General features: G+C 34.2%; 1 protein-coding gene across 1 annotated transcript in view; it reads left to right on the top strand.

Moving 5' to 3' along the window:
• Nucleotides 1–20390, top strand: part of ST18 (ST18, C2H2C-type zinc finger) — a 163743-nt gene that overhangs the window by 68524 nt on the left and 74829 nt on the right. The window contains exon 3 of the mRNA XM_026050101.1: nucleotides 19099–19205. Within this exon, the coding sequence (XP_025905886.1) occupies nucleotides 19099–19205 (107 nt within the window). The remainder of the gene's footprint in view (nucleotides 1–19098; nucleotides 19206–20390) is intronic.

The following is a 20390-nucleotide window of genomic DNA, read 5'->3' on the forward strand; positions in this document are numbered from 1 at the left end:
TTTTTCCTTTTTTTTTTTTTTTTTTTTTTTAGTGATTTACTGCAAATATATTCAGCATTTTGACTGATTAAATAGACCTTCGGCAACCTTGAGGGTCACTGTGTAGTGTATGTACATAGAAAATGCATCAGCCCATTGTACCCTGGCAGCTAATGAGATTGGTCGTTAAGTAAATGACACAAAGCCTACAAAAAAAGCTTAGCAGCTCACTAGAGTATCACAGAGTGTCCCTGCACACCACACAACGACACAAACAGTGGACTAACCTAGCCCACCCCTGCTTTATTCTACATCACTGCTTCCCTGATGTCAGCGTGAGAGGCAGAACAAAGGCTAAAAGGCACACGGTAAGTCAGTCTGACAATTATGCCCTAGGGAGAAAGTAGAGCAAATCTTAGCCTAACCATGGGGTTGAAAGTCCGTTTCTAGACAAGTAGGTCATAATGAAGGGATTGTTTTCCCTGTCACTTCGTGGAGGGGAGGAAAAAAAATGTCACTGGAATCAAGGTTGGGTTTCTTTCTCATGATTTGTTTCCTTTTCTCTCATTTTAATTTGCCAGCTTGCAAAAGTTTCTGGAATTCCAAAAGTAATGTGAAGCAGGATGTTTTGTGAACTGCATATTGTAATTAAGGCATAACAAACCAAATATTCTTCATAGGAGCTACTACATAATAAGCACCACCTCAGACGTACATTAACATCAGATGAACTTTACAGGCAGAAAGTTTCTTTTTACTTCTCTCTAAAAATCTACTGAAAATCTGTTATATGTGTGAGCATACAGTTCAGTCCACTACCCTGCTGCTTCCACTCCTGAATAAATGGTACAGCTGTTAGAATTATGCAGACATTAATTTGTTACTATAATTTTATTTTTTATTCCACAGAATTTTACAGGATGTCTCTCTCAGTGCTGCCTTTTACATGAGATGAAATTAAAGAAAGAGTTGAAGATCTGTTGTTAAGCAGTTACATAGCCGCTATCCATTTTCTTTACACAGCAGCAAAATATTCAGTTGATGTCTTGTAATAACAGTTGCCTGTCTGTGTATTCACTGATAAAATCTGTTCTATCAGCATTTGAGTTTAATATCTCAGATCCTTTATTTTGCTGAAAAATGGCAACAGGAAGTTACCAGAAACTCTTGTTTTCATTACTAAAATGTTTCTGTCTGCTTTGTACTTTGGAGGCTCAGGCTAGATGTAAAAGAACATGATATTATTGCAAGATGTCTGTGTGATTTTTTTTTTTCTTAAAATACTGAAAAACATACAAAAATAATGTTTTAAGAATGCTTTGTCAAATATAAATAGTTTAAAAAGTGGAATTAAGTATCAGCCTACTTTATAGTTGTGTTTTGTTGCTTTTGTTTTGGAAGAGTTACTTAATTTGGGAAGACACTTGTACAAGAAATTGTTGTATAGATAAGTCAGGATAACCTGTTTGTTTAATTAAAACTCTTCATAGGACACAGAAGTCAGCTCACTGTGATGTATTGCTTACACAGGAACATCATTTTTACTACACAGGCAATAGAAATATTATTGTGGCTTATAGAAATTTGTGGCTTATATTGTGGCTAAGATAAAATGTAAATGTGTCTTTTTAAATGTATGTGTTTGGGGATTGTTCGCAAAGGTGTATATGCATGTAGATGAATCCACACATGCATATTGATATAAAAGTATACATATGCAAGACTATGTTCAGCTGTACAGTACTACTAGTAAATTGAGAATCACTATATGTAAAGTAACAGATGATGTCTGCTTTTTACATCTTTCAATATTTCCAACTTAGGAAATTTAATGAGGGAATAAGAAAATACAAGTGAAWTTTTGTATTCATTTTTTTACATATGTCTAAATGTTTGCATCTCGGCAACATGTTTTCCTTATGTTATCTCAGAAAATATGCAGGCATCAGAAAACAATTTTGCTTTCTCAACTGAGTCCCGTAATTCATTCCTAATTGTTAAAGCAGCAGAGATTTAGCAAGCTACAGGGTTCTGATAAAGTTTTGTTTTGAACTTTGCTAATATTAGGTTCTCAGGATGTTTTAACATATAAGATTTGAAATATTTTATGTTTAGTTACATCGACAAGGCTTTTAAAAATGTGGATGCCCCTCTCACACATTCATTAAAATTTTTACATGACTGTGTGAATAAGAGTAAAGGGTATTTGATATTTTCACAACCACATTACTGAACAAGTTCAGTAGTCCTTTATCGTCTTAAAAGTAGAGGGTGATTTAATAGGGGTGATGCACATGCAGCAGTGCTGCAAAAGTAATAATACTGTAATCAGACAGATTGAGCCACAGTAAATTTCATATTTTTTCATAGCTTCATTCGTTTTTATTGTGTCTGTCATTTCTTTGGTAAGAAGAAATGGTCAGAAGAAACTAAGAGAAAAGCAAATAAAACTTTAATTTATGATAACTAATAATTTTTTGGTATAACTAAAGGAAAAACAAATAAAATCTTTATTTAAGATAATTATTGTTGACATCTGAGCTCTCATGTCAACCAAATAACACAAATTTCTACAAGACTGTTTTAGATATAGACTTTTAAGACTTCATCTTCCACCCTTTGCACGTATCTTTGTGCCCAATTCTGGTGAACACCAGTTTCTATCATGAAAGTAGGTCTGAAAAGCTTTATGACATTACACAATTGATTTGAATAAATCTAATTCAGTCTTTTGAATGATTATAATTTTTAAAGCCAGAAATACCAAAATATCTGATATTTCTGAAGAAGTGAGTATTTCCAAGATCAATTAAAAACTATCCTCTTGAAGGCCTGACTCCGACATTCTAAGATAAAGCATCGCAAATAACGTGAAAATTAAACTTTTTGTCCAAGTATCTATACAGAGTATTTAGACCCAAATCTGTGATTTAGGCTGATTGATTTTGGGGGTGTACCTAGATAACCAAGGCTAGATCATTTTTGAACTTGTAGTTTCTGTGGGTAGAGCTATAGATTATTAAAAACTCCATAAACAGAATGAATGCTTCTGAATTTTAATTATCATGAATCATTTCAGACTAAAGATACTGTTTAATTAGCGATAAAATGTTCTCTCCCTTAACCTTTATTAGTAGTTAAATAAAATCTCTTTGAAGTAGAATTGCTCTCATTTACGTTCATGGAAGTCTTTTAAAATACTGGCAACTTTTACCTCTCTAAAGGACATATTTCGAGTTCAGAAAAGATGGCAACTTATCATTAAAAGTTGCCTTGTAATGAGAACAAGGCCTACCTTCTCAGGTAGAGGATTACTTATTGAAGCACTTGTATGTATGTGAGTGAGGCCAGATGGATGCCTCACTTCRGTGAAGTAAAGCAGGTATGTGAGTGTTCTGAAAATTAGGTTTTTATTGATTTAATAGATTTTGGGAACATCTGCTAAGTAATTTTTCTGGTTTTACTTCATACATGAGCTTTTCCCTCTATTAAGGAACTTAGTTTAAAAGAACCTTTTACCTACCAAACACACACACCTTTAAATTAAAGACATTCGAATTTTGCTTCACTGGAAAGCAAGATGCGTTACAASTTTTGCAAATTAGCATTTCACATGCAGATTGGAGTTTCCCATTTCTTCCTAACAGTGTTCCTACAGGTGATACTGAGCATCAGTATGCTAGTTCATTAAATCTCAGGAGAAAATTTGACACCTTCATTGCCCTGTCACCCCGCTACCAACCCGCCTTAGAGCACATATACAGCAGCTGGATTGGCACAGCAAAGTAGTAATGGTTCCAAAGGCACCGTTATGGACTATCAGGTCAATAATCCTTATGCTAAGAAGGATTTACATTATACAGAGTAATGTCTCTGTCATTTCTCAAGTAAAAATCTGCTCTTTGCTAGCCATCAAAATACTGTTTTACRCTCTCGATATTGGAGATATTATGGCAGGAAAAAAAAAAGTATAGTATACAAATAAAAGTTTGTAATTAAATGTTTTAATAAAATAGACGTTAAAAATACTATAGGTCTTATGTAGAGAGCTAAAATATCGCAAAAAACACATATTTTTGAAAACGCACCTCGGCTTCTTTTCAAATCTCTTCCTTCMTGTTATATTAGAAAATTAAAGGATATTTATAAATATAAGGACTTCAAACAGTATTTTTGTGATATAGTYTAGAAATAGATCGCACTTGGGGGAACTTCTATTTGATTTGTTTTGTTTTGCTTTTCTTCTGTGTAACTTTCTCCATCTTCAGACAGAAATTTGACACAATKTAACATACATAATCTAGACTTAATTAGTAAAATAAGTTTCAAAATAAGAAAAACCTCGGCTGGAGAAATCTAAGTTTGTGATTTTTATATTAATTTATTTTCTTTTACATAAAGCAATTTCTTGTGATGATAAATATATTACAAATTTCCTCTTACTGTGGGGAAAATATTTCTTCTSTAACATAGCAGTTACTCAGGCTGGATAAATGAGAATACCAGCAATGGATAATCACCGGTCCTAAACTGAAAGAAGTACCATAGCAATAGAAATAAAGAGACTGAATACATATATTTTTGTTGCATCTCTAACATTTTATAATATTAAATATTACTTTGAACAATGGATCTGATGGGAATCATCCTGTCTATAAGCTTCAAAAAATATAATAATCAAAGCACAACTGAATGTATAAATCACTCTAAATAACATTGACACTTGATCAAAAGAAAGAAATATGTCTAAGGCTCAAGTTCATGGTCAAGCTACTTTATGGATAGCCCTTCCTGTTATTTTTCTGAGAAAGAGTACTGTCTACAAAAAGGGTTAAAGAAAATGCATTCTGTTGCATCTGCTTACTAAATCCCTTACTTTAGTAGAAATTCAAATTTTGTAAAGATTATTCGTTTTATTGATGCATATAATTATAATCACAAGCCATCTGCTGATTTGGCAGGCATGGTTAAAATTCTCTAACTCTCATAACCTTTCAAGTACAGTGCCCTTGGGACTCTATTTCACTTTTATATTTTGGAAAACATGTAGGGACAAACAAGAGAGGTCATCTGCAGAAAGTCAGACCTGCAAAACATTAAAAGAATAAAGATCATGATGACTGCTCTTGTTTTAATAGCCAAAAAAAAGGGTTTTCTATTTTACTTTTGACTTCAGGAAGGATTATACCGGTTTCTATCATGCACTTTGGGAATTTGAGTTTTTTTCTGGGGATTAAAGCGCTCTCATAGCACTCCTGGGATCAAGGTTGCAAGTCTAAACTAAAAGAACAAATATTGTTCATTTTGGTTGTCACAGGTGATTTAAATATATTTGACTTTGGCTTTGATTTTCATTTTAAGCAAATCTCATTACATTTGTATTTGAAACATTTTAACAAATATTTCCTCTTTTATTTGTACACTTTCATTTTTGTCTATTTGTTTYTCAAACTTGAGTATAATGAGTGTCTCAAAGGAGCATCTATCACATATTTAGCTTTTTTCCTAAAGCTCAAAAAGGTATTCTATTTTTGAAGGTACTTACAAGATATGAGTGGCTAATATTCTTTCCCTTTCTTTCCCTTCCCTTTCCCATCCTTTTAAAATGCATGTCTATGTGTATATGTGTATATTTGCTTACCAAGGGCAGGTGGTGAGCTACAGTTACAAATGTTTGTTTTTATTTTGCCTTCAACTCCAGTTTTCCATTTTCTTTTTTTTTCATCATATTCAGTCAAACTATTTCAAACTTCATTTTTTTATTATTATCATTTCTATACATTAAGTCTCTCTGCTCTTTCTAACATCAAACACCCACATGAAAARAAGCATACATAGGAGATGGTTTCTGTATGAAATTTCACCAAGTTGCAGGATATTGTCAGTATTATGGACTAGGAAATCAGGGGAAAATACATGAGGCTGAGAAAACTTGATGTAGAATGGGATAATCCAGTGATATTAGCACAAGGCAAAGACAAGCATCTCTCAAGTCTTGCAGAGTGTTGTGTTGACATGTATCTCAGAGGAACAAAAGATGCAACTCTCACTTCTGTTTAATTAGTATATCTGAAGGTCTGTACACAGCACGCATGCTGCTTTACTCCTTTTGAGGGCTTGATTCTCACCCCACACCCTCATTATGATGAGCAGGAGGGAAATGCACATGTTTGAAAGTGTCTTCACAGCTGAAACTAGGCAAACAGGCCGAGAGTAGCTCTGCTTTATTTCACAACCAATTAAGTATGACATCTGTTGAAACTCAGGAAATAAGTCTCCCTTCCCCCTGTTCGTATACTTACTTAAGCTGCCAGTCTTTTGTTTGGACATGATGGATTTTATTTTGAAGATTTTATTTCTTCAAAGTAAATATACAATATAAATATAACAAGGTATAAAGGCAATTTGTTGTGGTTGATTTGTTTTGCTTTGTTTTGTTTTTAACTTGGATACATGAAGCACATGTGAAGCACAAAAGCCCTGCTTGGTACACATAAATTGAGCAAATGATTGTGTTAGTAATTCTTTACCTAAACACTCACCTTATTTCCTGAAAAGAACATGTTCGTGGCAGGCAAGTTAGGCACAAATACATTTCCATTTTTGAAAATCTGTCTCTTGCTGTTAACTCTCAATGGCCCCTAAGACTTTCTGGAAGGAATTTGGATTGTAATTTCTTTAAAACTTGTCACTGAAAACAGAACAGGACACATGGCATCATGGATGGTTAAAATAAAGAGCAAATGTTCTGTTATTGATATGAGTCACTGTTATTGATTGAGACACTCTTATTGATAGTATTTTAGATGTATCTCTGTGATTTATCTCATTTTTTTCTCTCAAGACTTTCTTTCTCCATCTTTAAGACAGTAAAATGGTAGGCTAGATGATTTTTTTTTTTTTTTTTTGAGTGATTATAAGGATTCAATATTTCTCATCTTATAATAAAAACTACCATGAAGCAAAGTTTCATTTCAAAATTCCAGTTACTGGCATTACCCTACATATATTTACATTTGTTTTTGTATTTGAAGAGCTTTGAGCTTTTATTGTTCAGGGGATTGTATGTCATACACATGGCTTTAGAATAGAGGCTTTTTTTAACAAGTCTTTCTTCTTTAGACTTCTAGGGACACATTCTCAAAGTTGTTCAGTTTAAAGGAATGTTTAAACTGTATTCCTAACAGATCAATAATTATTTGTTCAGGAATCAGAGTTAGGTAGAGCTCCGTTTAGGTKAGCCAGTTAACTTTTATGTACTGCTGGTCACTGTGGGTATACAGGACCATACAGCATAGGGTTGAAATATAGCCTTACACTACACCATGGCTGCCATGGATTGACTTTCACAGATTAATGGAGCCATAACTACATCTCTTAACAGTCTTTCACCTTCCATACTACTTTCAGGAGTGGAGACAGCTACAGTGCTAAACTTTGCCCTAAGATGAATCTCAGTTTGATCAATTTTTTAATGAGTTTTATAAAACGTTATAAAGCATTAGTAGCTGTGCATTTCCAGTAACATTTCCACATATGATCTTCAAAATCAATGAAAATGGTGACAAAAATTGTGAACATGCAAAGTACAATATAACACCTTCCCAATAATTATAGTCCATTAGATTAACTTCACATTTAACTTAAAAAGTTCAAGATGTTCATCTGTACTTTTCTCTGATTTTTTCCCCATTGTCCATATTTTAATGATTGACATTAAAAAGTTCATTTCAAAATATCCTTAACTCATTTTAACAACATGGGAGAGTAATTAGATTTAGTCTTGAAAATTTCTGAACCCTATATTATTTGTAGCAATAACATTAGTAAAGCTATTACTATCTTTTTAATTAATGATAGTAACTGCAACTGTTTTTTGATCACAGCAAATAACACTGTAACACTGCACAAATGCAAGTTGCAAGTTGATTTCTAGTCAGTGCCAACTTTAAAAACTAATTTTAACATAACAGGCTACCCTCTCTCCAGATCACACTTCTCTATTTATTTGTGGAATTTGCTATTATTTTTTATTTGATTTTTTTTAAAGATGTGTGATATTCCCTAGTTTTTAAATATAGAAATTGCATGACTATTTTGATGACACTTAAGAAGTAACCAGGCCAAGTTTTTAACTGGGCAAGAAGATATCTGCATTCTTGGACTTAAATTCTTCAGAGACACCATTTGGTGTGCCTTCTCCCTCCTGAGAAGAAGGATCTTCAAGAGGAATCCCCAGAACAGCCTCAATAGGCCTTGGTCTTCAGCTCAAGAGGCTCTTTAGAGAAGCTGTACAATAATTGTCTCGGCTGAGACAATAATTGTCTCGTCTGCTTCAGCAAAAAGCAAGAATGCTACTTCTAACAGAGAACTAGTACACCCTAATACTGATGGAGCTGAAATTAAAGAAATCATACCTGAGGAACTGGTCATGGGCCTAGATTTTCCTTTTTCCTCTTGGTCTTTCCAAATTTCCTGGGATCAAGAAGACAGGACATTCTTAAGCATTCAGGAAGAAACAAGCCAGCAACGTGTGAAGACCTTTAAGCAGGAGTGCTGTCCTATTCTATCCTTGTGGAAATGTTGAAACAGTAGAAGGAGTCACAATGTGCTGGATGAAGAAATAGTTTTTGAGCAGAGAAAGGATCTAAAATGAAGAAGCACAGATTGACATTATTGTGAATTATTCTTGCATGATAATGCTTTTCCCTGACACAGCTTAAGTGATCAGAGATTTAATTTCAAAAACAAATTTATCATATTTTAAGCTGCCAGCTCTGCAAAGTTAACTTGGAAAGTTTATCTTTCTTCCTACATTGTCATGCGCAGAGGGTCATACTCCTTCCTTAAATTTCACAATTACCTTATTATTCTGTGACAGCAAACTGGGAAATCAGCCTCAAATAATATAATCATTAATAGTTCTGTTAAAAATACAACTGCAAGTAGTTAAGCTTATTCTAATACATTATATGCTGGGTGGTGTTCTTTCTGTGCATTGTGAAAACTTACTTTCCTGGCTAGCGTCTACAGATACTTCCCTGAGGACATCATCTCTGATGAGGCTGACCTCCACCATTTAGCATGGATGCCTCTTGGAAGACATTGCCAGGCTAGAGTCCAGCCCTCAGCAATGCGAAAAACAAAYGCTTTCTGACTTTGGACATGGGCCTTGGAAGATTTGTCACTAAGGCCAGCTCGAGACATACTTTTCTTAGATTCTTATGAGAAAGCTAGAATCATCTAGTGATTAAGCCTAGGTGCTCGTTATTACTTTGGAGAATGCTGCATCCTTACTTATTTGGTAATAAAGCTAGAAAAGAATCCTCTCCTTATCGTTAGAATTAATGTTTTAAATATCTRCAAAGTTTTATACAGTCCGTAAAAAGGACATATAAAGGAGATATATGAGGATCTTCGTTGATCTTACACAGCTATAAAGAATATATCCTGTTCATCCCAACTGATACATCTTGTTCACTCCAGCTGGAAAATGATGTGTTTTATTTGCTTGCTGTTGAATTACCTTTTAGAATTATGTAAACTCATTAAMAAGAGGTTAAGTCTTAAATCATTGTCTCATTAGGATTTGCCATAACAATAATGAAAACTCTTTCCTTAAACTCATCATTTTTTGCACTACTATCCTTGTACTGGTTAACACAATAGTTTATAAAGAAGTTTTTCAGTTCATAAACCAACAGATTATATGTATATAAAAAAAATTCTCACCCCCAAATTAGGCAAGACAAGCTGGATAGGTGCATAAATCTGAACTTCCTTAAAAAAAGCTCTTATGCAGTATTACTAAAGTGAAATTTTATTAGTTCCCATGTCCTTTGATTTCTAGTCATGTTGATTAAATTAGTAGCATTGGGAACACAATGTTGGCCTGAAAAATACGATTGTTTTTATAAAAAGAGGCATGGAAATGGAAGGATTTTTACTTATTTTTTTTAAACCACTTTTCAAATTCTTTGCACAACAAACCTCACCAATATGTAAACAGGGCTCTAGCTACTGTGTTTGTCCACAGCTAGAGCTACAGATGAACACAGTGTAGTTGTGTGATGACAGGAACAGCTGACTCATTAGTAGAGAGCAGTGAAAGGTAATTAACCCTGGGAAAAGTACAGCTGCCATGCGAGCTGTTCCTTTCTGTAGAATCTGATTAGAAATTAGTGTTAAACCACTGATTCTTTAAAAAAAAATGTCATTTATAATTCACTTTCTCTCTCAGGTGTGGCCCCTAAAAAGGGCTTAGGATAGAACTGGTGTACAAAAGGTCTTCCATCACAAACAGCCTTTTCTGAGAGGAGTACACACCTGTTTGTCTGCTTCTGGAGTTTTCTTAACCATGAATATTGTCCCAGCTTTGAATGTTTTGAGGACACTCTCCAAGTCTTTGGGCAACACAGAGAATGCATTGTCAGAATGATTTAAGGTGGAACGTTGTTCACCATAATGGAGCTCAGAGCAAGGCTGAGTATTTAAAAGTCACAGCTACTGCTTCTTGGAGGGAACTTTCAGGACATAGCTCTGAAAGAAAGTTAAGAATTTCAAGAAAAAAACAAAAACGTGTCTCCTGACATAGCAGGGGGTCTGCCCTGGACCTGCCTCCTCCTTTTCCCACACATACCTTGGACCTGCGAACAGAAGACACAGGACCCATGATTTATTGTGACATCCAAACAACAAACTAGCCTATTACTGCATATTCAAGGCACCTGATACATTCCTACTTATTAAGAATGACTTAACTATCACCCAAAATAGCAATGCTTCATTAATGTGCTACCCACATTTCTAATGTACTCTGTTTTATTTGCTTTTATAATATCCAAAAGAGTTTTAAATGATTTTATTTTGTAAGATCTTTTAGCCAGGACTGTGTCTTTGCATATCTGTGTAATTCATATAAAGTACTTGCACATGTAAATAACATAAATTATTAGATCCATGAGAGTTTTCTAGTGTTTTTCAGTGGAGTCAAGCTGATATTGTAAAGTCTGAACATAAACTGTTTAAAGTGATAAAGTATATAACACATCTTTTCATAGGAAGGTTTTATCTTACTGTCAATTCATGTTTGCTGGGAAACAAATACAGATTTACCTAGTAGTATGAATATTAGATTACAATTATTTATCCAGTACAAAATAATATAACAAAGATATGTTTCTGTGGCATCAATTTTAACTCAGAATTGTTAGTAATGCAGTGGGCCATTTTCTTACTCTGCATCTAATATGCTCACATTGAAAGTAACTTTTTTTTTCTTTCAGTTTCTTAATTAAATGTTGTGCTTGCTTCCTATGTGTAGTATTTGAACTCAGGGTTATCACAAAAATGTTTGTTTACTGGATTGACTCAGAACATTTTCAACATTGAGAGCAAATCCACTCAATCCAAAAGAGAAAAAGATATTTTCTGGGAAAAGAAAAAAAAAGAAAAAAAAAAAAAGGTTTTCCTTTATGAGAAGATAGGTTAAAAAAAAAAAAAAGTGTTTTTAGGACAAAAACCTGAGCACATCAAGAGTGCACTTGCCTCTTGTTTGTCTAATATGTGAGAAGAGATGAGAAACATATTTTAATTATTTTTTTTCATTCACCATATATTCCTTAGTATTTATTCTCAGAATTATCCTTTTTTTGTTTGTTTGTTTTTAGTACATACACTTGAAGAGAAAGATGAAACATCTTTGTTTTTTTCTTGGAAATCCCAAATAAGAGCATACTCTTCAAGTAGCAGATTGAGTTTCGGAGGAAGTGAAAACATGAGTTTGCTATTAAATTGATGAACGCATGAGGATGAAAACAATATTCAGTACCTTAAAGCACGGTTAGAAATGCACAAAAGCACTTCACAGCACTCTACATCATTATCCTCATTTAGCTGAAAGGTTAAGAGACTTGCTGAAGGTCACAGAATAGATCAGTGGCAGAGGCAGCAATGGCGAGTTCCTGAATCCTATATTTTTTGTTATTCATTCAGTCATGGCTCAGTCTWGGTGCCTCCTGTTTATGTCCATGACCAAAGACAGATGTCATAATATGAAATAATATTTGCCCCTCTTCAAAATCATACAGGCACCCAAAATAGAGTTTAGTCCATCGTCCCTGGAGCTGTTTGCCTCTTGACATAAATGAGTAGGCTAACCACCTTTTTCCTGCTTTACACGCATGATGCAAACTTTTGCTGAGCTAAACATTTTTAGATAGGAAGTCTCTGTCAGTGACCATGTTACATATGCAGTTTAGTATATGATTTTTTTTTTTTTTTTTGGTGTAGCTTTGATTTTCAAAGTGATATTTTTGCATAGGATTTTTTTTTTTATTTAGTTTTTTCTTCCTATGCTGCTCAACATGCTTGCAGGATCTTCAGAGCAGTTCAGTAGTGTAAGCAAGTCCCATTATCTTTAGCAGTTAGGGTCATTACAAGTCTTTTAGATGGTGGCAGACTGTACTTCACATGGCACTCTTGAAGTTAATGAACATATGTGATTTGCATGTTGAGGGAAGGCACACTTCTTCCCTTTGTGTGACTTTCCCCTTCTTGGGACATGTCTGTCATGCTTAATGAACAGAGCTTGTTGTTCAGAAAGGCGAGGATGAATGCATATGAAAGCAGAACRGTAGTTGTTTTTCTTTGTATAAAAATAAATTATATTTCTAGATGCACTGTTCTATTTGACTCCATGTTAAACTCTAAGAATGTTCAATGATCTAATTAGCTTTTTATTTGTTTGTTTGTTTTGTCCAGAATAAATATTACAATGTCCCAATTCTAGCTACTAAATCAATCCCATATTAAAAAAAAAAAAAAAAAAAAAAAAAAAGAGGATATAAGACCTGGCAGGAATGACAGGAAAAGCATGTAGTAACTTCGGTTAAACCGATGAGTACATGAGAAGTGACCACTTGGACTGAACGTAATCAGCTTCAACACTTTTGTAAAAGTTCAATGCAACCATAATATCACCCCCCCTAAAACTATCCTTCAACCCAATGATTCCTAATGAACTTTCTGGATACCACGTGTGCTACAGGGACTGTGACTGTAGTCCCGAAGCACAGAGTTGTCACAGTACCAGAGCATCTTCCTACTGTGAAAGAAGGCTGTAACAGAGTAATTAAAACACTGTCTGATTTTACAGCTCTTAGTTAACACTGATCTGTGTGCCCTGGTGTTTCACTCTGCCCTCAGTCCTGCAGCTACTATGGACCCTTTCAATGAGCTTACCAAGCTCAGCTTGTAAGAAGTGCAGTCAGTAGCAGTCCTCACACAGCAGCTCCCAGCAGAGATGACTCTATGCAGGAAAAGTCATCCAGGCTGAAAAAGAGTAAACATGTTTTAAAATAAAACAAGCCCTGTGTTCCAGAATCAATGACGCATGCTCTTTGAACTTTCTTTTAATATTGCTCTGAAATCATAAGGTTGTTATGGTGTGGTTTTACTCAAAATAATGCATATCATCGTAACACAAGCCTTGAAGTTAAGTGGCTACTTTAATGAAACATAGTTACCATAGTTACCACAGGAGAACAGAGAATAAGTTTTAGTTCTTTTGAAGCTATGAATTAGTTCGAAAAGAGGAAAAGGAATAAACAAGCATGCAGAAGTTTATTATTCAGTGTTTCATGCCTGATCAACTCTAAAAAAGAAAAGTCTCCCTAGACCGAGACATTAACATTTTCCAGCTAAAATCTGTAATTGCCCATCAACAAACACAAAATCACGTTTCAGCTCATCAGTATCTCTCTTTGCATGCTTTTTTTTTCCTGAATCAGAGAAGAAACAGATTTTTTCCCCAAAATTCTGCTTTTAGTTTTTTTTTAGTAAATGACATTTTCCAGTATCTTGCTTTCTAAAAAAAAAAAAAAATGGCATCCTAAAGGCAATAATACATTGCTAAACACAACAACTCATGAAATCTRTGATCTAACTTTATTATTCTTTATAAGCACTATCTTCTTTAGAGCCTAATGGGAGGGAAATAAGAATTTATCTCAGTAAAGATGTCTTCTAGGACCAGCTTCATTGTTTTTCGGTTTAGCATTAAGATGTGCTCTCTCCCTGAAGTGTTAATGGAGGTCACTGTTGCTGCTCTCCTTTAGCGTGTCAAAGCAAAGGAGTTCCTACATAGTTGACTATTGAGAAACAAAATGATATACTTTCCTGTATATCACCTTCAACTTATGAGCCTCTAAAGGAGCAGTGATTAACAGGACTTTTACAAAGTTTCTGTGTAGTTACAAGGACAGCTTCAATCTTCTGTCATTTTTTTGCATTAGCTATGATTATGCTTTTACCACCAAAATGTATTTATTTTAAAGGTAACAATACAGACTCAGAGAATAGCTTATGTTTCATCTATATTTATCAGCACTCACTGTACATTTGTGTCTTCATTACCAGGAAATATTAAGGGACATTGTGCCATCTATTCCTGTTTACAGTTTATTATGCAGAGATAGGAAACACTTAGCATGTAAAATGAATGTAGAAATTATTCCTGGATAGAAACACGGACATTTCCCACTCGTTGGCTCTTTCTCCTCCATCACCGGATCAGAGTGTAATTGTCAGTAATCAGGCCTGCTTGCTGCTGATAAAACCACTCTGAATGCTAGCAGCCTTCTTTGTGTGATGACTCAATTATTCCAGAAGTGCCTCATCAAATCTGCCCCATCAGCTGGGCTAATAAATAAGGAGAAGAAACTGGCCCCCCAAAGCAAATTATAAATCCATTTGCATTAACCATTTCGCTGGTCCATGATCTAGGCAGAAATAAGCATGGCAGATTGTGTTAAGCTTATTTGAATATGTTTATAATGTTTACAGCATGCAACCCTTTTTTTTTTTTTTCACAAGGTGTTGGAATTATCGGTCATGAATAGCATCTAAATGCAGTTATGTTAATTACAGCAAAGCCTCAGGCATTTTTGAGGGATAGTTTGTAGCTTAAATCAGGTGAAAGTTAAACCCTTCTGCTAGGTGAAATATGATCTTGCACATGGCATTGGATTTACTGCCATGTTTAAAAGAGAGAATGAGGGTAAGGGATGTGTTTTTGCAGGTACTGGAAGGGCAAGGGCATGTGTTATGAGGCTATCTGCCATTATATCTTCCAATRACCTCTTGTTCATCTCAGTGCAAATATAAGTAACATAAAATTAAGCCGTGTCTGGGAAAGAAAATGCAATAGTTGAACATGCTTATGTTTGATAGCACAGATGTTTTGTGCACTTAATAAAGCAAGTGCAAAGAGTAGTGCTCTGCCCCAAGGAAATTCCTCCCTGAATCCCAGGTTACAAACCCTGATGCATCCATATTATCCTCTTCCRTATTACCAGGACTTTTCATGTGTACTGTGGTGAGCTTATTGAAGAGAAGTATTAGAGGGCCCAGTGAAATTCATTTATTTCTTTATGTGCTGAGTATTTCATTTGTGATTAAGGACCTCATTAAGATGCCTTATAAATATGTGCACAACTTGGAGTTAGGTACTGCCTTCAGCCTGTCCAACATAAAGATCTGATTCTAGTCAGGAGTTTAATATATTTTTATTCATTTGCAGTGGCATATTTTACTTTCACATTTGTTTTTTTTCTCATATCAAATAGGTATGAGAAAACCTCTCTTTTTATTTTAAGAAAGAGAAACTGTAAAATGAAAAATAAAACAAAAAATGTTTTGAGATGAAAGTGGCGAGTGCACTGGATTTTGTTCCTCAGTTATTACTTCTGTTCTCAGTTAAGGAATCACAAACTCTTATGATAGTTCATTTTCATATTTGCAATTTATGAACTGGTGATGTGGTAAATTCAAGAAAACCAAATTTATCTTTTGGAAAGAATATCCATTATGCTCAAAAACAAGTTGTTAGATGCATTCCATAAATGTAGTGGAACTCTATGTACTGCAATCCTGACAGAGAAACTACCTCATCTTCATGGTGAGATCATTTATAACAGTAAAATATGCATTTTTCTCATTATTAAAGTTTTCAAAAAACAGTACTTTTAGGAAAAAAAGACCGTCATCTGATAATTTAACCTGAATGCGTGGACTTTCACCCACAGACAATGGGTCAACAAGAATGCTTGCTTGAAGGGATTTGTCACACACTTCTGATCTGAAGATCATGGCCCTAACAGTGATTCACATTGGCATACTGATATGACTCATGGATCCCAGTAGGCTGGGACCTCAGAGTCAGTACGAAATCATGTTACATTGAAATGGCTATAAACCAAAGAATGAATTGCAAAGGTTCCAGGTGACTTCACTGAACCATCACATTGACAAATCAAGCAACTCATTTATTCCATCTTTGTGGGATTATAAAGTTTATCATTCTAGTTGAATAGGGATGCTGGTTGACAGGGATGGAGGATTTTGTTTGTGGGGAAGAAAGCTTCACCTTTCCAAGTTAAAATGAAGAAAAAAAAATACAGTTCAGACAAATTGGGAGTTTAAGTTTAGTCATCAGTTACCTTCTATAAGTCATGAATTTTTGGCCTTTCTCATTCTTTGCTAAAATTGATAAATTAGTTGATACAATGGATCATTGTATCATGGATATATTGGATACACAATCATGGATAGATTGGGCCAAAACTCTTCACATGAATGTATGTATGTACCTGAGATGAATGTTCCCATAAGGGAACCTTGTTTGACAAATAAATAAGTTATTTCTATCTGATTGCAAATAACAACAGTCTTATCAGAGTGCCAAAAACCTAGAGAGATGGYATTTGTGGACTCTTGGGGCAGAGATAGTCATTCTTCAGGTAAGCATTGCAGCCTGAAGCTCTTTTATCTGTACTCCTTGCTCTGCCTCAGGATTTAGCTCACAGTTCATTTTATAATGAATAAAATATATTAAAATATAGTGTTTCTGAATAAATTATTGTATTAGACCTTGATGTTCAGGTAAATTACAACTGCATCTTCTCAAGTGATTTGTTACMTGAAGTATCAAATCTGAGATCTGTATTTGAAATCCAAGTTGCTTCTTAGATTGTGGCACAGATGACACGTGGTTTATATTTCATTAGGACCGTGTCACATCCTCTGACATAGCATAATCCTACACACCCTGTTTATATCATGACAGATGCATGACACTGTATTAGAATTTTTACAAAATACAGCATCTTCAAATGCGGGAACTCACCCACAAATCAGCTGAATGGCAGCCAGTACCTTGTTATATGAGGAAAAAAAAAAAAAAAAAAAAAAGGAAAATAACCCATTTAGACTCGTTTTTCAATAAATTCTGCAGTAATTAAAATAGATGAGAGGGTCAGGTTTTGTGCTTTACTTAAGTCTTGCTTTTGTCCTACTACAACACTCTCTGCTTTACAATGATAGCTGATGATCTGGCATACAAGACAGATGGGAATAAAATAGCAAATGGCACTGTTGCATGTAGTTTTCCAGTACATTTTAACCTTCCCCCACTCAGCCCAGACTTCTTTTCTTAAAAGGACCATTTTCAATGTACTTGCTTATTATGTAAAAGTAAATGCAAAAAGTTTTGTATTTTTTTCCCCCTGTCCTTTGTGCACTTTTCTAAGTGGATCTCAGCTGTGCTGTCTTAACTCTCAGTCCCTTAGGATGAGAGAGACAGCAGATGGGGTTAGGGCAGAGGGCTGATGCTTCTGACAGCAAACGGCCTGGTTGTTGAGTGGAAGCTGTGAGCGTCAGGAAGCTCCTTTTCCCCAGAGAACCAACTAACCACTGAAGAAAGTTGAAAATGAGCCCTTTGAGAAACGCTATTAAAAGTAGTAAAAAATTGCAATTGTGCAGATGATGTGCTGCTGTGTGGTTATTCGGATGCTAATGAGCTTGACATTAGGGAACTCAAAGGGTTTACAGCTACTCCCTTATGTGATTTAGTTCTTTATTGGCAATCTTTGAGAAAATAAATGAAAAATGTATTGCTAATAAATACCTAACATGATAGGATTTTAGATAAAAAGCTGCTAAGTTTTAGGCTTGAGAAAGAGCTTTTTTTCAGTTTTGTAGCTATTCTCAGACATCTTTTGGTTTTGAGTGCATTTGGAACAAAGAGGAAGAGGCAGGTWGGAAGCTTTAAAACTCCTCTAGGTTCTTTTGATGGATGTTGAAATGGAATAACAGGAAAAGAGGCCTTTGAGGGTAAACAGCATCTTTTTCCAGGAACACAGTGACTTAGAAAACTGCTTAAAAATGTTTTAGGTATTAAGCTGTTTTGTTCCTTTTTTTTTTTTTTTTCCTACCCTTTTTATCCTGTTGCATATATTTTCTGTTTTGCTATTTGATAAAGCTTATTTATTTAAATTAAAAGTTACTGATATGATGCAACTAGTATAAGATGTTATCTACTGGAACTCAGGCATAAATCAGTCACTAAATAAACTCTAGATTCCCRGTAAAGCTGTTTAGAATTAATCTTTCCCATAAGAAAAGTTAAAATTACAAGTTTTACAGACAAAACTTTATTAGACATCAATAAATAAATAGAAGATGTTAAATCTTGAAGTTCTGAGTGTTTTTGTGTGAACTTTTCCATTAACTTTTACATAGAACAGGTAGAGTGAAAACAGGTAGAGTGAAAACATTCATTATACAAAATATGCAGGATAGAGTTTGAAAGGTACTGTGAACTTCCAAGTGATAGTGAAATCTGTTTTTCAAAATCAGAAAAAAAGCATCAGAATTTCTCTGATATGATTCAAATGTTTTAGAAGCATTTCTAAATGCTTCTTATTTTAAATCCTGTACCAAATCATGCTACTCGATTGACAGTATATAGGAGACAACTGAGTCAGACTTTCTCCGTATATAAATTGTAGGTCTGTATTATCTGTATAGGAAGGAAAACTTTCATTCGAGTAGGTCAGTTTCATAAGCTACTGGAGAGGACATTTATAATATAAACAAAGCACCGTAAAAATAAATATTTGCTTTTATTTCTGCCCTTTAAAAGCATCACTGATACCTCTCTACCACATTAGAAAAACTGCTCAAGAAAACAATGTATGTGGTCTGTTTGCGTAGACTGTCCTGTTTCATCTACGTTATATTTAGCATAGCTGTTTCTATTCTTTTGTTTTCTTCTTGCAGAGAATGAATTTCAGGAGTATCTGTTAAATCAGGCAAGAATTCTTGGTCAGAGCGACAAATTCTGTTCTTTGGAATCTGCACATAATTTTACCTGGAAACACGCAAAGGTGGGATAATTTATTTACATAAAAGAATATAAGTTAAAATGTATCTGTGTATTAATACTAGTATACTCTATGATTTTCTATTGTAGTATTTCATTTATTTCTAACAGCTTTTACTATATTAAAACAAGCCTTCTACAAAAATCAGGTGAACAACTGGGAAAAATGTAATCATTAGTAAATATCTACAATTTTTAAACTTTTAGTTTCAGAATTACATTCTGTTAATACACTGAGAAAGGTACAAATATCTTTGAACATATTTTCCTATATGCATTAGAATGTATTTTGAAATGCACTGCTTACATTTACTCTGTGAGGGATGTCTTGTTCTTAATGTATTATGATTTAATTTTTTAACAAATGTCAATAGGGTAGAATAAATGCTTAATCTTAATAGTGAAAGATCTCAAGGCATCAAAGCATTATATTTGAATAAAATTGACACTTTTTTTCCTCACATTAAAAAAGAATATTTTTAGTATATAATATTATCATATCCCATATCCCAAATGACATTAAATCTAAGGAAAAAAAAATAAAAGTAACATCACATTTCAGCTTGTGTTGAGATGAATTTCAGGAGGGTATAGTATATATATWTTTTTTTCTAAATATATAAAGCTAACAGTTGTCCGTTAATTTTATAAAGCTGTGACTCTGCCCTCTAATGCCTTGGTAAAGCAGACTAATAGAAATACTTGGCACACATTGGTTACCTAAGGGAATAATAGAACTATTTGCTGTAGTCGTTTGGCAAAAGGACATAAACATATGGCTTTGGTTTATATTCAGCACTGCCAGTTGTGCAAAGTTGCATGGATGAAGTATACAACAGCAGTGACAACTCAGAAATCAGAAGTGAGAATCAAAATAAATCATCCTCATTACAAAGTTATTCAAGCTTGTCACTGATTTAAGGTTTATTTGACTGACRTATTTTCAAGTAGTGACTTCATTATAAAAACACCTACTACTAAAAAATAATAAAATACATATACCGTTTTGTCACACTACATAGTACTAAATTCATGATGGTTTACAAATATTATGAACTTTAAACTTTTCATTCTTGAGATACATCTAAAATAATTATTCACATGTTATTTGGCGTTTCCCACAGAGAAATCAAGAATATGATTGTGTAAGCTAAAGCAAAATTTTCAGAAACAAAGATCACAGATTACT

This window comes from Nothoprocta perdicaria, unplaced genomic scaffold, assembly GCF_003342845.1.
Source record: "Nothoprocta perdicaria isolate Ctin4 unplaced genomic scaffold, notPer1 scaffold_65, whole genome shotgun sequence".
NCBI classification, from domain to species: Eukaryota; Metazoa; Chordata; class Aves; order Tinamiformes; family Tinamidae; genus Nothoprocta; species Nothoprocta perdicaria.